The 12147-nt window shown below is 42.7% G+C and overlaps 1 protein-coding gene across 2 annotated transcripts in view; it reads right to left on the minus strand.

The window, feature by feature from the left end:
• LOC117460311 (transmembrane protein 65-like) overlaps nt 1–12147 on the minus strand; it is an 81690-nt gene that overhangs the window by 32123 nt on the left and 37420 nt on the right. For both annotated transcript variants that reach the window (XM_071206145.1, XM_071206146.1), the window contains exon 6: nt 5682–5724. In XM_071206145.1, coding sequence (XP_071062246.1) covers nt 5682–5724 — 43 coding nt within the window. The remainder of the gene's footprint in view (nt 1–5681; nt 5725–12147) is intronic.

Below are 12147 nucleotides of genomic sequence, written 5' to 3' on the forward strand. Positions count from 1 at the left end.
CCGGTCCAAGATGGCGGCCCCACGGCTCGTCAGCGCCAATAGGCAGCAGCGGTCGATGCGGCGTCTACTCTTTATATGTCTATGGTCCCGACCTCGCAACATTCGCGGGGATTGGACAGACGTCACTCGAGCCCTGCCCGCTTCTGCCACGTCATCCGGGGGAGGAGGATAAAGGCTGGGCACGAACATCCGTCTGGAGGCCCAGATGCCTCAACCCTCTATTTGTGACAAAGCCTTCATCCTGTGATTCTGTTAGACTGCGTAGCAGTGTATTTTCTGTGCCTTGTTAGACTGCTTAGCAGTATACAGTCTGTAGGGTTCTGTGCGATCTCACTGGTTAGCAGTGTGTCTTGGTATTCTGTGTTTAGAGTAGGGTTGGTGTGTGTGTGTGTGTGTGTGTGTGTGTGTGTGTGTGTGTGTGTGTGTGTGTGTGTGTGTGTGTGTGTGTGTGTGTGTGTGTGTGTGTGTGTGTGTGTGTGTGTGTGTGTGTGTGTGTGTGTGTGTGTGTGTGTGTTGCGTAGATCCAGGTTGCTTAGCTCCTGTAGACCCGCATTTAGATTAGTGACATTGTGAAACAGCTTAGACCCAGGTTAGCTTAGCGCCTGTAGATCAGCATTTGTGTATATTGCTTAGACCCCGGTGAGTAGCACCGGTTGATCAGCAACAGCTGTGTTTCCACACAGTCTCCTTTTGTTTAGTGTTTTGTTCCACTTTAGAAGTGAGGTACGTTCTTTCTTTTGTAGCCTACTGTGCAACTCTCTTTTGGAGTCCTGTGTTGTTAACCCGTAACAGTTTGGTCCGTTGTTGGTCCAGGCTGTTCGTGTGGTTATCATTGTTTTGTTCAGTTGCCGTCATAAATAAACCCACCGGTTACCAATTACAAACTGGTCGTGTCGTTTCCCTTTCTTACCCCTAGCAAAGAGGGAACGTAACAGTCGCATTTTGTTTTCTTGTTTTTGTTTGCCAGATAAATATGTTAACCAAACATTCATACAGATATTCCTACCTTTGAGTAAAATCCTCCATCTAAGATATTTCATATATTTGCAAAAGCAGAAGGCAAAAGAAATCAAGGCTGCATCAAAACATAAAATATCTGTCGTATTCAAATCATTGAAATGATTTAATATACTTTAAGCAAACCCAGCTGAGTCCTTGAATAATTTTAAGGCTGAAACACCACCTGGATGCCCCAGAAACAATTAAAACCCTCCATCCTATGCCGGTATGCAATAGGTTAAGAGGGAGAAGTACAGATATAACATCACAGGGTTATAAATCACAGTCAAGAAAGAGGAATGCATTTGGGACAGCATTTTTCTATTCCCTATAGCTCATGAATTCCCTAAGTTTTTGTCCTGTTTTCTAACTTGGCTGAATGAAATAAAGCTTTACAGGCTGTCCCAGAAAGCCACTAATGCATAAAGGAACCAAGAAGGAGCAGCTAAGACTATGCTGAGCGATGGGAGCATCCGTAACCATGGTCAGAATGACTCATGAGCTAAATTATGGACTTCAATAATGTTGAGCTGGTTCCTACATCTGTCACAACACACACATACACGGAGGAACATCTTATCAATTCAACACACACACACACACACACACACACACACACACACACACACACACACACACACACACACACACACACACACACACACACACACACACACACACACACACACACACACACACACACACACACACACACACACACACACACACACACACACACACACACACACACACACACACACACACACACACACACACACACACACACACACACACACACAGCAGAGCTCAGTTAGTGTCTTGTGGTTGTTTACAAACATTCATTGCTACAAGATCCCTTATGTATTGACCAAAGACACTGCGGTGGGGACACATATTCCTAGCTGTGCCGTTTCACTTTCACTACTAATCCCTGCTCTCACTGCAGACAATTATTTCTTAAATGGACAGATATTAGATACAAATAATCTATAACAATGTATAGCCACTATTTATAAAAGGAACATATTCATATATCAGACTTAATGTCCAACATATTAAGGTTTTGTAGAATAGCTCTGCACTCATAATACAGGTGTATAGAATGATGCACAACTTGGATTATTTTCTAATTGGATAGATCTATGTAGACACACACAATTGAATTTGTCAAGTAAGCTAGAAAAGGTTTTGTTAGCCAGTATAATCTGAAAGAGACATTCTTTGTGTAACAACTATTCACACTTTAAGACTGAACGGAACCAAAATGAAGGTGATCTTTCTTAGAGTCTTCCTAACAAATGAACAAGGAAGCTGAGGTTCACTTAGCCTGTAAGCAGAATTGTAATCAAGCTCTGGAGCCTTTCATTTATCTCACTTAGGTAGACGAGAGCATTTCTAACTGAACATCATTACACCCAGGCTGCCTGAAAAGGTGCTTTTTGATCTTCTTCCAAGTGAACTCGAGTGCATTTTGTTAGGATGGAAAATAAAATCCAAGCCAACTTCAACAAACAACTTATAAAATGCACATTTAGGGGTACATGAACACACTCATGATTCTGGCATTTTTATATTTGCTGTTGGCAAAGACAGTGAATATGATGAAAACAGCAAAGAGAGCCCATTCATTGATATGTTGATATATTAGCAAAACAAATTTAAATAAATCTGCAACAATTTGAATCATTTATAGATTTTTTCAGCAAAATGCCAAGAAGTCAGAATTTATAAATAAGTGAACAATCTATTTATTTTGATAGCAAACCTAATATATAAATATTTAAAGTGTGCTATATAAATCAAATGTAAATGTATTGTTCTTCCCAAGAAGCAATTACTTGTCAAGTGTTTCAAGTGCTCCTCCTCCTCAGCTCTCAGTGGACACTAATGGCACATTTCCACTGCAGCAGGTAGCCCCGTTTAAGCGTCCTTAATCGTCCTCAAGCGGCCAGGCCAGTTTTTGGTGGCCTTTCCATATAGCGTAGCACCGGCTAGCGGGTACTTCTTCCGGCCCCATAAAATCGTGGTTCTATCAGGCCAGGTCAGGGCTGAACTAGTGACGTCAACACTCTCGACTGCTGGTTGGTCAGAGAGAATCGTCACAAGATCGCGTGCGAGATCATCCCTAGCGTCGCATATATATCTAGAAGCAAGCTTGCAGCATTTTTATACACAGCATTTTTTGACGTTCCTACATCTCATTGGGGATGATAAAATCCAGCGGGAGCTCGACGGAACAACTCGAAATTTGAAAATGTTCCAGGATGTCTCTGCACAGATGCCCCGCCTACACTGCGTTGCTACCCCAGGTCCTAAACTGTAATGGTAATGCGCCACGGCCTCGGACGGCCAGCGAAGGCAGCCCGAGGCCTGAGCGAGGACGCTTAAACGGGGCTACCCCGCTGCAGTGGAAATGTGCCATAAAGGACCACTGACTCCCTGAGTAAGCACAAGGATTACATGTGTGCACTTCAGCATGCCCCCTCTGAAAGGAATGTAAAGGTTGTGGTGAGGAACACCAGCCGGATCTCCACTGAGACTAACAGCCTTCACACTCAATCGAGTCTCACCATGACAAAGTGGCCACAAGGGCTCCATTGTCCCATTTTGATTGAGTGACAAACAGAGACGCTCACACAGAAGTACACCTGTTTGTGTGTGTATGTGTGTGTGTGTTCACTAAGAGCCTTTGGAACAATTTAGCTAATCCATCACACTCAAACGGTGCAAGGAAACAGCAGAGTCTCTAAGGCTTTGTTTTAATTATCCGTCAATTACATTCTCTGTTAAGCAGACTCTATTTACATGAGAGAGGGGAATGATATGTTATATCACTAATACTCACTGAGATACAACCATGCTGCTGCTGGTTGATGGCATTGTATGCTACTGTAAATATTATGGAGGCAGGTTAGAAAGCTGAATAGGGTCCACACAGCCCTGAAGTGGTTAACCGTCATGAATCAGCTGACGGAACCCAATGAAAAGATTCAAATCAGTATCATGTTTTTATTGACCAAATCTAATGTTGCACACAACTGTATCCTGTAGCTGGTTCCAGACATTGTTCTTATATAGTTCTACAGTATGTCTTTTAAGTTGAAAGAAAAATAAAGATGAAGAAAGTTGAAGGATAAAAAACATGACCCTTTCTGGCTTGAAGTTCAATATGTTGTACATGAAATTGAGATTGGGCTAACGTCTGTGAAAAAGTATAGGAATGGTTTTATAACCTTTGCATAGAGCATGGTTACGCAAAAAGTGACACTCCCTTCGATACAACCAACAATTACCGCTTATAAATGACAGGTTGACAGAATGTGCCTGATCACATTTAGACTGCTTTCTTTCAGACCAAAAAACAATAATGTTGCATACCTCCAATGACCTTTTCCCTCTCTGTCTGTGTCTGTGTATTCTCTTGTTCCGATTAACCCAGCCAAATCTTTTTTCTTGTTTTGTATCTATATCTACGACGGGATCCGGAGTCGAGGCGGATCCTCTTGCTGTAGTCTGTGTCTTGGATCCTCTATCCTGAGTTCTGGATTAAGTCGTGGACTTCGGGTCGTGGCTGAACCTGTCTCTGCTGTCCTGCCTTGGGTCTCGTCATGCTGCTTCCCTGATGGCTTCCACAGGATTGTAGCTGACATCCTCGTGGATTCATCTTCTTATTACAGACACATGCATTTCCTAACATTCGGTCTATATGCTGTAAAATGTATTATCTCTTCGATTTACACACGGCATCTATTGCACGTCTGTCCGTCCTGGGAGAGGGATCCCTCCTCTGTTGCTCTCCCTGAGGTTTCTCCCATGTTCCCTTTAAACTGGCTTTTCTCTGGAAGTTTTTCCTTGTACGATGTGAGGGTCTACGGACAGAGGGTGTCGTTTTTCTCATACTGATATTCTGAACAATCTGTGCTGTTGTATTTGCTGTAAAGTGTCTCTACTGTAGGCTATTTTTATTATATGTACAGCACTTTGGCTCGACCAAAAATCGTTTATAAATGTGCTATATAAATAAAACTTGATTTGATTTGATAAAGATCTTTCCAACCAAATATCAAGATCAGATATAATCCTATGATTTTTCATACAGTGTTTTATGAAAGCTTTTAAAATGGATTAAGTGACTAATATCATCTACATCTATGAATAACTAGAATACCATCAGGATTTAGTTGTACTCAAATGTTGTTTTACTTAAACTGTCAAGTGACTGCATACTCCTCATTTAGACAAATCTTGTTGAGACTCTTGTTCAACTTTTAATTATTTGGCTTTTCTTATTCAAAGCAATTCATCTCGTTTTCTTACCTTTGAGACACAAACCTCTGTTGGCTCAATTTGTCTTTCTCCCTTATTGCTCAGGCTTATCTTCTTCTGGGCTCATTTTGATAATTACCATTTAGTAAGCAATTAAATGACTTAGTATTCACCAAAGGGAGTGGAGTGGCGTAGTAAACCTTCACATCATTCTCTCTGTATTAAGTATACCTGGGTGGAAAAACACTACAGTAATAATCTTTGATAGTAAGACATACCATGATTTGTTTGTCTGTTGTGAGGAAATATTTGTATGTATTCATGTTAGTAAACTATCAAGATGCTTAAAAAGGGAAAATGATTTGGGTAGAACACTGTGTATGTGTACTAACACTGTGTATGTGTGCATTTCTTACCCTAGTCCTGCCAGATCAGACACCAGGTTGCCAAGAGCAGCAGCTGTGGAAAATGAAAAATAGACATGATTACAAAATGAGTTAGGAAATGGTGGTTTGTATCGAGGACAGCCACAAGGCAAAAGACGCAGAAGCTGTGTATCCTGAGCTATTCATCATATGAAACAACAAATGACACTTCTCCCTGTACCACTCAGAGGCATGTATATCTTCAGATTAATGCATTCCCCTCACTATCATTATGTAAGACCTAGTGAACAACATCTGGAATGTGGATGTAGTGCAATACAAGTGCTTCTGAATGAAGTCAGCATAAGAATTAGGCGAAAAGTATCAAGTCTTATGATCGTTTATAAGTTAAAATGATATGCATTGTGGGCTCATTAAGTAGAAAGATGCAATGCTGAAGACCACAGCGCTGTTGACTCACTTCTGGGCTGAATAACTTCAGATGAATAATTAGTAAAGCAGAAGTGGATGAGGGTACGTTGGAATGGGTAATTAAAACAAGAACAAGTTGCAGAGCTGTGTGTTGATTATCTCTGAATATATCTGGGATGCTGTCACTAGGAGAAGCAGAACTGGAGGGGAAAGACCAGGAGCAGGGAGACGTTTTTTAAAAGACTACTTGATGTAGTAGTGGCTCCTTAATGAGATAAAGTGTTTGCTTAGCTCGTGTGCTCTCTGTTGACCGTGACCCTGAGTTCAAGCTTATGTTGCTGCAGGGTCACAGACATCCTCAGGGGAAAAGAAACAAAGCAGCAGTTCTGTCTCCTAAGACACTTCTCCATCTAACTCTGGCAGGAGGTCAAGCTTTCTCCTTAAGTAGCAACAAGGTTATATGTAACAACATATAAATAACCCAAACTGGCTACAGAGACACGCTTCTTATAACAATCTGTAGTTATACATCTGAACAACAATCACATAGGCGCAGACTAATTAAGATAAGACACGAAGCAGGCACGGTCTAATTAGTGAAAATGTGTGCTGTGATTTTAGAAAGTGATTTGTACCATGTGTCGCAGCAGGCCAATGACACTGAACTGGTTCAAAAGAGACTCATCTGCCTACAGGTGCGTCTTTATTTGGCTACAATAGAGGATGTTTGCATGTTGCTCTGTGAGAAGCTCTTTCATGACTTTGTCATGACTTCAAGGGGAAAGACAGAGGCAAGGCAAGAGGGAGAAAAATGGGCAAGTTTGTAATTTAGGCAAAAACAAAGTGGGTGATTGTTCTGATATTTCAACAGAAAAAGATAGTTTGCACTGGGCAGGATCCCAGTCTGACTGTAACTAATGGCAATACCAAACTATATAACTAATTCAAACCTTTATTTATACAGATAAAAAATCCCATTGAGATCATTGATCTCCTTTCCAAGGGAGACCTGCTCAAATTGCCTGGTTGCAGCACACACACACACACACACACACACACACACACACACACACACACACACACACACACACACACACACACACACACACACACACACACACACACACACACACACACACACACACACACACACACACACACACACACACACACACACACACACACACACACACACACACACTCAAAATATGTATTTTCTTCTGTATATTCTTTCTAAAATATGCAACATCAATAGTGTCCTTTTTATGAAATTAAAAAACAACTTTCTCTCGCCCTTTGCTGTTACACTTGCTGTTGCTAAACAATCTGTTCAGGCTTTCCAGGTAGTGATTAAAACATGTATAATGTAATAATGTGCTGTTGTTATACAATATAGTACCTTGTACAAGCCCCTGAGGAGGCAGATGTAATGAAGAGCCCCTCAGGCCTGATTATAGGTCCATGCTCAAATATAATTACACGCCAAGGTTGGCTGTTTGCTTTTAACTTGCTGTTTCTCCTGATGCTCTGCATTAGATTAAGACCCCATTTACACGCAAACGCATACGAAACGCAAACGAACCGAATACGATATCAAAAAAGCGCTGGAGACACTGTAGTACATATGCTGGGCCTGTAAGTGGCGCTGTACTTCCGCAAGAGACCGCTCGAAAGCGCTGGAGACGCTGTAGTACATATGCCGGACCTGTAAGTGGCGCTGTACTTTCGCCACAAAATACACCAAAAGCAGCGAAGAGGACCCCCAAGCATGGTTGCCATGGTTGCCCTTCTGTTTATGCCCCGCGGTGGATTTAGCAACATGTAGTTCATGTAATTCTCCATGTCCACTTGTTGCTGATGGTTGTGGTAGAGGAGCTGTAGATTTTGCACATAGGTGGGTGTGAATCTGCGGATAGGTGCCTACAGCTGTAAAAAGGTTGAAAACAAGGCAGGTGAGTGTAAAAGAGATGAGAGGAAAAGATATAGAGGTTTCAGAGCATTTATTCAGTCTGATGTGTTAATGCAGGATGTCTATTAAAAAAAGTGAGAATGTTGTATTAAAAAACATAATTAAATATAAATAGGAACCTAATGAAAAGCTTATCATTTAGGGAAACCATTTATCCCATCATAGGTTTAAATTAGGTTGTAACTGGCCCCACTCAGCAGTAGCCTATTTTTGAATCCTAATCTTTATTGAGGCAGCTGAGCTTTATTCTCTCCTGAAGTTATGATTAGTGGACTTGACTACCCACCTTGACACTGGTGCTACATCACTCGTGACTGGGCTAGATAACTGCAGCCCTGATTTACACCTCAACACGTCCCCAATGTAGCAGCAATGAGAAACAATACATCGGCTGTGGAAATTGAGTGAGTGATAAAACTGAGATGACAAACTGGAGTTGAGACAAGGAGGCGGAGTCGCAATCTTACACGCTTCTCTGCGCTCTCTCCTGGGCATTCATTCATAGGAATCCCGAACCCAATAAAATACCCAATATTAACGATGTGTGTGTCTGCCCAAGGACAATTTAAAGCAAAACCTAATAGTGTCATAATTAATCATCTAATAAAAGTAAATGTAACAACTAATACAGTACAACAAAATAGGAAGATTAAATGTGGACTCTTAAACATAGCAATATTGGTAAATTATTTAATATCAGATTATAATATTGATATATGCTGTCTCACTGAAACTTGGTTGAGACATGAAGAATATGTCAGCATAAATGAAGCCACTCCACCCAGCCATATCAATACTCATATTGCTCGAGGCACGGGCCGAGGAGGTGGAGTTACAGCCAAGACTTTGACTCAAGTTTACTTATCAATACTAAACCAAAATTAAAGGAGACCTATCATGCTATATTTGAATAATATATTGTAGGGCCATACCTATATAAGGTTTCAAAATACCAAACATATCATGCAGGAGGGGGCCGAGTTACGAGTGTCATGTTACCATGCTGTTACCATGCCACGGCAACCTCTCATTCCCCTGATAGGTGTAGAGTTGGCCATATAGGTGGAGCTCCTCGTCACTGACGTCAGACTATTTTCAAATCTGTATCAGTCTGTATCAGATCCGTTGCAGCCCCGTTTTTAGAGATTTGGGTATGGAGAAAAAGAGAGACTGTTGTGTTTTCTGACACTTGGTGAGTTCCCTGACACACCGGGGACACATATTCATGTATAAAAGACGTACAAAAGTGCATTTTGCATTAGGTCCACTTTAAATTATAGCTCCTTTGAAAGCCTTGTTTTTAGTCTTACGCATCCGACCTGGAAAATTTTGGAGCCAATCTTATTTGTTACAGTGTACCAGGTCCTAATCCAGAACTTTAATCAGAATTCTCAGAGTTTTTATCAACTTTGGTACTTAAAACAGATAAAGTAATTATCGTAGGTGACTTTAATATTAGCCTTACTGTTGCATTTAACTCTATATTAGATTCTATTGGTATCCGTCGGAGTGTAAATAAACCAACCCACTGTTATAATCACACTCTCGACCTTGTTCTGACTTATGGTATTGAAATTGAGCAACTTTTAGTCGAACCGCATAATCCTGCTTTATCCGACCATTTATTTGTAACTTTTGAAGTACTATTACGAGACTACAAACTATTAGTAAAAAATTCCTGCAGCAGAAACCTATCTGTTAGTGCTATAGCCAAATTTAAGGAAGAGATTCCACCAATACTTAACTCGATAGCATGTCTGCATGTAAGGCAGTGGTTCTCAAACTTTTTCTTTCAGGCCCCCCCTTTGGAGAAAAAAAAAAGTAGGCCCCCCCAACACAAATAGTCAGGCTCAGTGGTGGCGCCAGAGATTTATTTTGGGGGTGCTGTGGGGTAGCTTGACATTTCATAGAGGGTGCTCAAACATTTAGGGTTTCCCCTGGTGACCTGGTCCCCAGGTCCACACACCTGGTGGTGTCCGGGGGCAAGCTCCCCCGGGAAGATTTATTTTTAAATATTGAAGTTAAATGCATCAATCTGGTGCACATTGAGAGCAAAATGAAGAGATCTATGGATACCTCTCTCAACACCCATTTGAAACAGAACTGTAAACAGATTTACTTTTTCTTTATGGATATTTTACAAATCACCCTTTTAAACTTTATTCTTTTATTACTGTCATATAGTATTTCATACCTGTTTTTCATTTATTCTCTTATTTTTTTTATAACTATAATGATCATATAAACGTGTGCCTCGGAAATAATTGTTTACATTAATGGTGACCAAAACATTTGACACCCGCTGAGATAACTTAGACTAAAGTGAACTATCTAAACACTGAGAGAGTCCTTTAGTTCACTGAGTCTCTCAGTCTGACAGGAGAGCTCTCCTCCACTTTGTTGTTGAAAAAACTCCTTATATCCGTTTGCGTAGCTTGCTAGCACCAGAAGCTATCAACAACGATCTCCGGTACAGGTGCACTCTCTCTCTCGCTCTATGCGTGCACGCACACAAAATGGCTCGCTCCACACACACACACAGAGCCGAGCTTTAATGAAACACAGAGACCCAGATGTAATAGTACTGTATCATATTATTTTCAAATCAATAATTTTTGAAATTATGATTTTTTTTTTTTTAATAACCCTTTTTCCTCCTGGTCTCTCGCGCCCCCCCTGTCATGCCTCTGCGCCCCCCACTTTGAGAACCACTGATGTAAGGGAAGAAACTTAAAACTATTAAACTACATATAAATGTACACCACCCCAAATTGATCATGTTGTTGATAGTGCTACAGATGCGCTGCAAATTAGACTCTGTTGCTCCTTTGAAAAAGAAGAAAATAAAACAACATAGATTAGCTCCATTGCATAATGCCGAAACCCGCAAAATAAAGCAAAAGTCGAGACAACTTGAAAGGATATGGCGTTCCACTAAACTTGAAGAATCTCATTTAATTTAGCATATTACTCTCAATGAATAAGAAAGCACTGCGTAAAGCGAGAGCAGCTACTCTTCATTAATAGATGAGAATAAGAATAATGTAAGATTTATTTTCAGCACTGTAGCCAGGCTGACAGAGAGCCACAGCTCTATTACACACATTAAATAGGAAAATAATCTGAGCATAAGCAGTGTAGTTCTCATTCATAACACTCCGTTCGATGTCTCACTATGGGATGCGCCTCATCGCGGAGCAAACAGAAGCATCAATCTCATTACGCCAATCCTGATTGGCTGGTGATCTTGACGTCAGCGTCAGGGGAAATCACCCCCTATAAGTAGCTTGCGCCAAAACGCATGCGTCATTCAAACACCTCTTCTCGCTTCAGAGCACATCTCTACAGTAGCCGGGCAAGCTTCACTGTCCACAGACTGAACCCAAATACCCATTTCGGTCGACGGGCGCTCGCCGGCTACTCCTTCTGCTTCGCAGGAAGACGGTAGTACTAACGCCAGTTAGTATTAAAATCGACCTCGCCCTTCTCTTCACCGGAAAGTAAGGTAGGTCTGAACTGACCGCCCAGGGGCACGGCAGAGGACCAGGAAGGGGTCTCGGGCGGACGGCCGGGGGCAAGGCAGAGGACCAGGAAGGGGTCTCGGGCGGACGGCCCGGGGGTAAGGCAGAGTCCAAAAAGGGGGATTCGGGCGGACGGCCCGGGGGCAAGGCAGAGGACCAGGAAGGGGTCTCGGGTGGACGGCCCGGGGGTAAGGCGGAGTCCAAAAAGGGGGACTCGGGCGGACGGCCCGGGGGCAAGACAGAGTCCACGGTGGGGACCATGGAGGGGCGAAGGCAGCGGCAGGAAGAGTCAGGGGGCCGGGCCCGAGGGCGAGGACCGCTGCACTCTGGGGGCCGGGCTAGAGGGCGAAGACCAGACAGCTCCGCAGGCCGGGCAGGAAGGCGCTGACGGGACAGCGCCGGAGGCCGGGCAGGACCCGGTGTCGGAGCTGGTGGGACAGGCCTCGGCAGGATCCCCCACGGAAGAGGACCAGGACACGGGATTGGCAGGACCCCCGGCAGGAGAGCAGTCGGCGGGGCCTCCAACAGCACAGGACAAAGGGTTGGCAGGACCCCCGGCAGGAGAGCAGTCAGCGGGACCCCCAACGAGACAGGA

Source organism: Pseudochaenichthys georgianus, chromosome 16 (assembly GCF_902827115.2).
Source record: "Pseudochaenichthys georgianus chromosome 16, fPseGeo1.2, whole genome shotgun sequence".
In the NCBI taxonomy this organism is placed as follows: Eukaryota; Metazoa; Chordata; class Actinopteri; order Perciformes; family Channichthyidae; genus Pseudochaenichthys; species Pseudochaenichthys georgianus.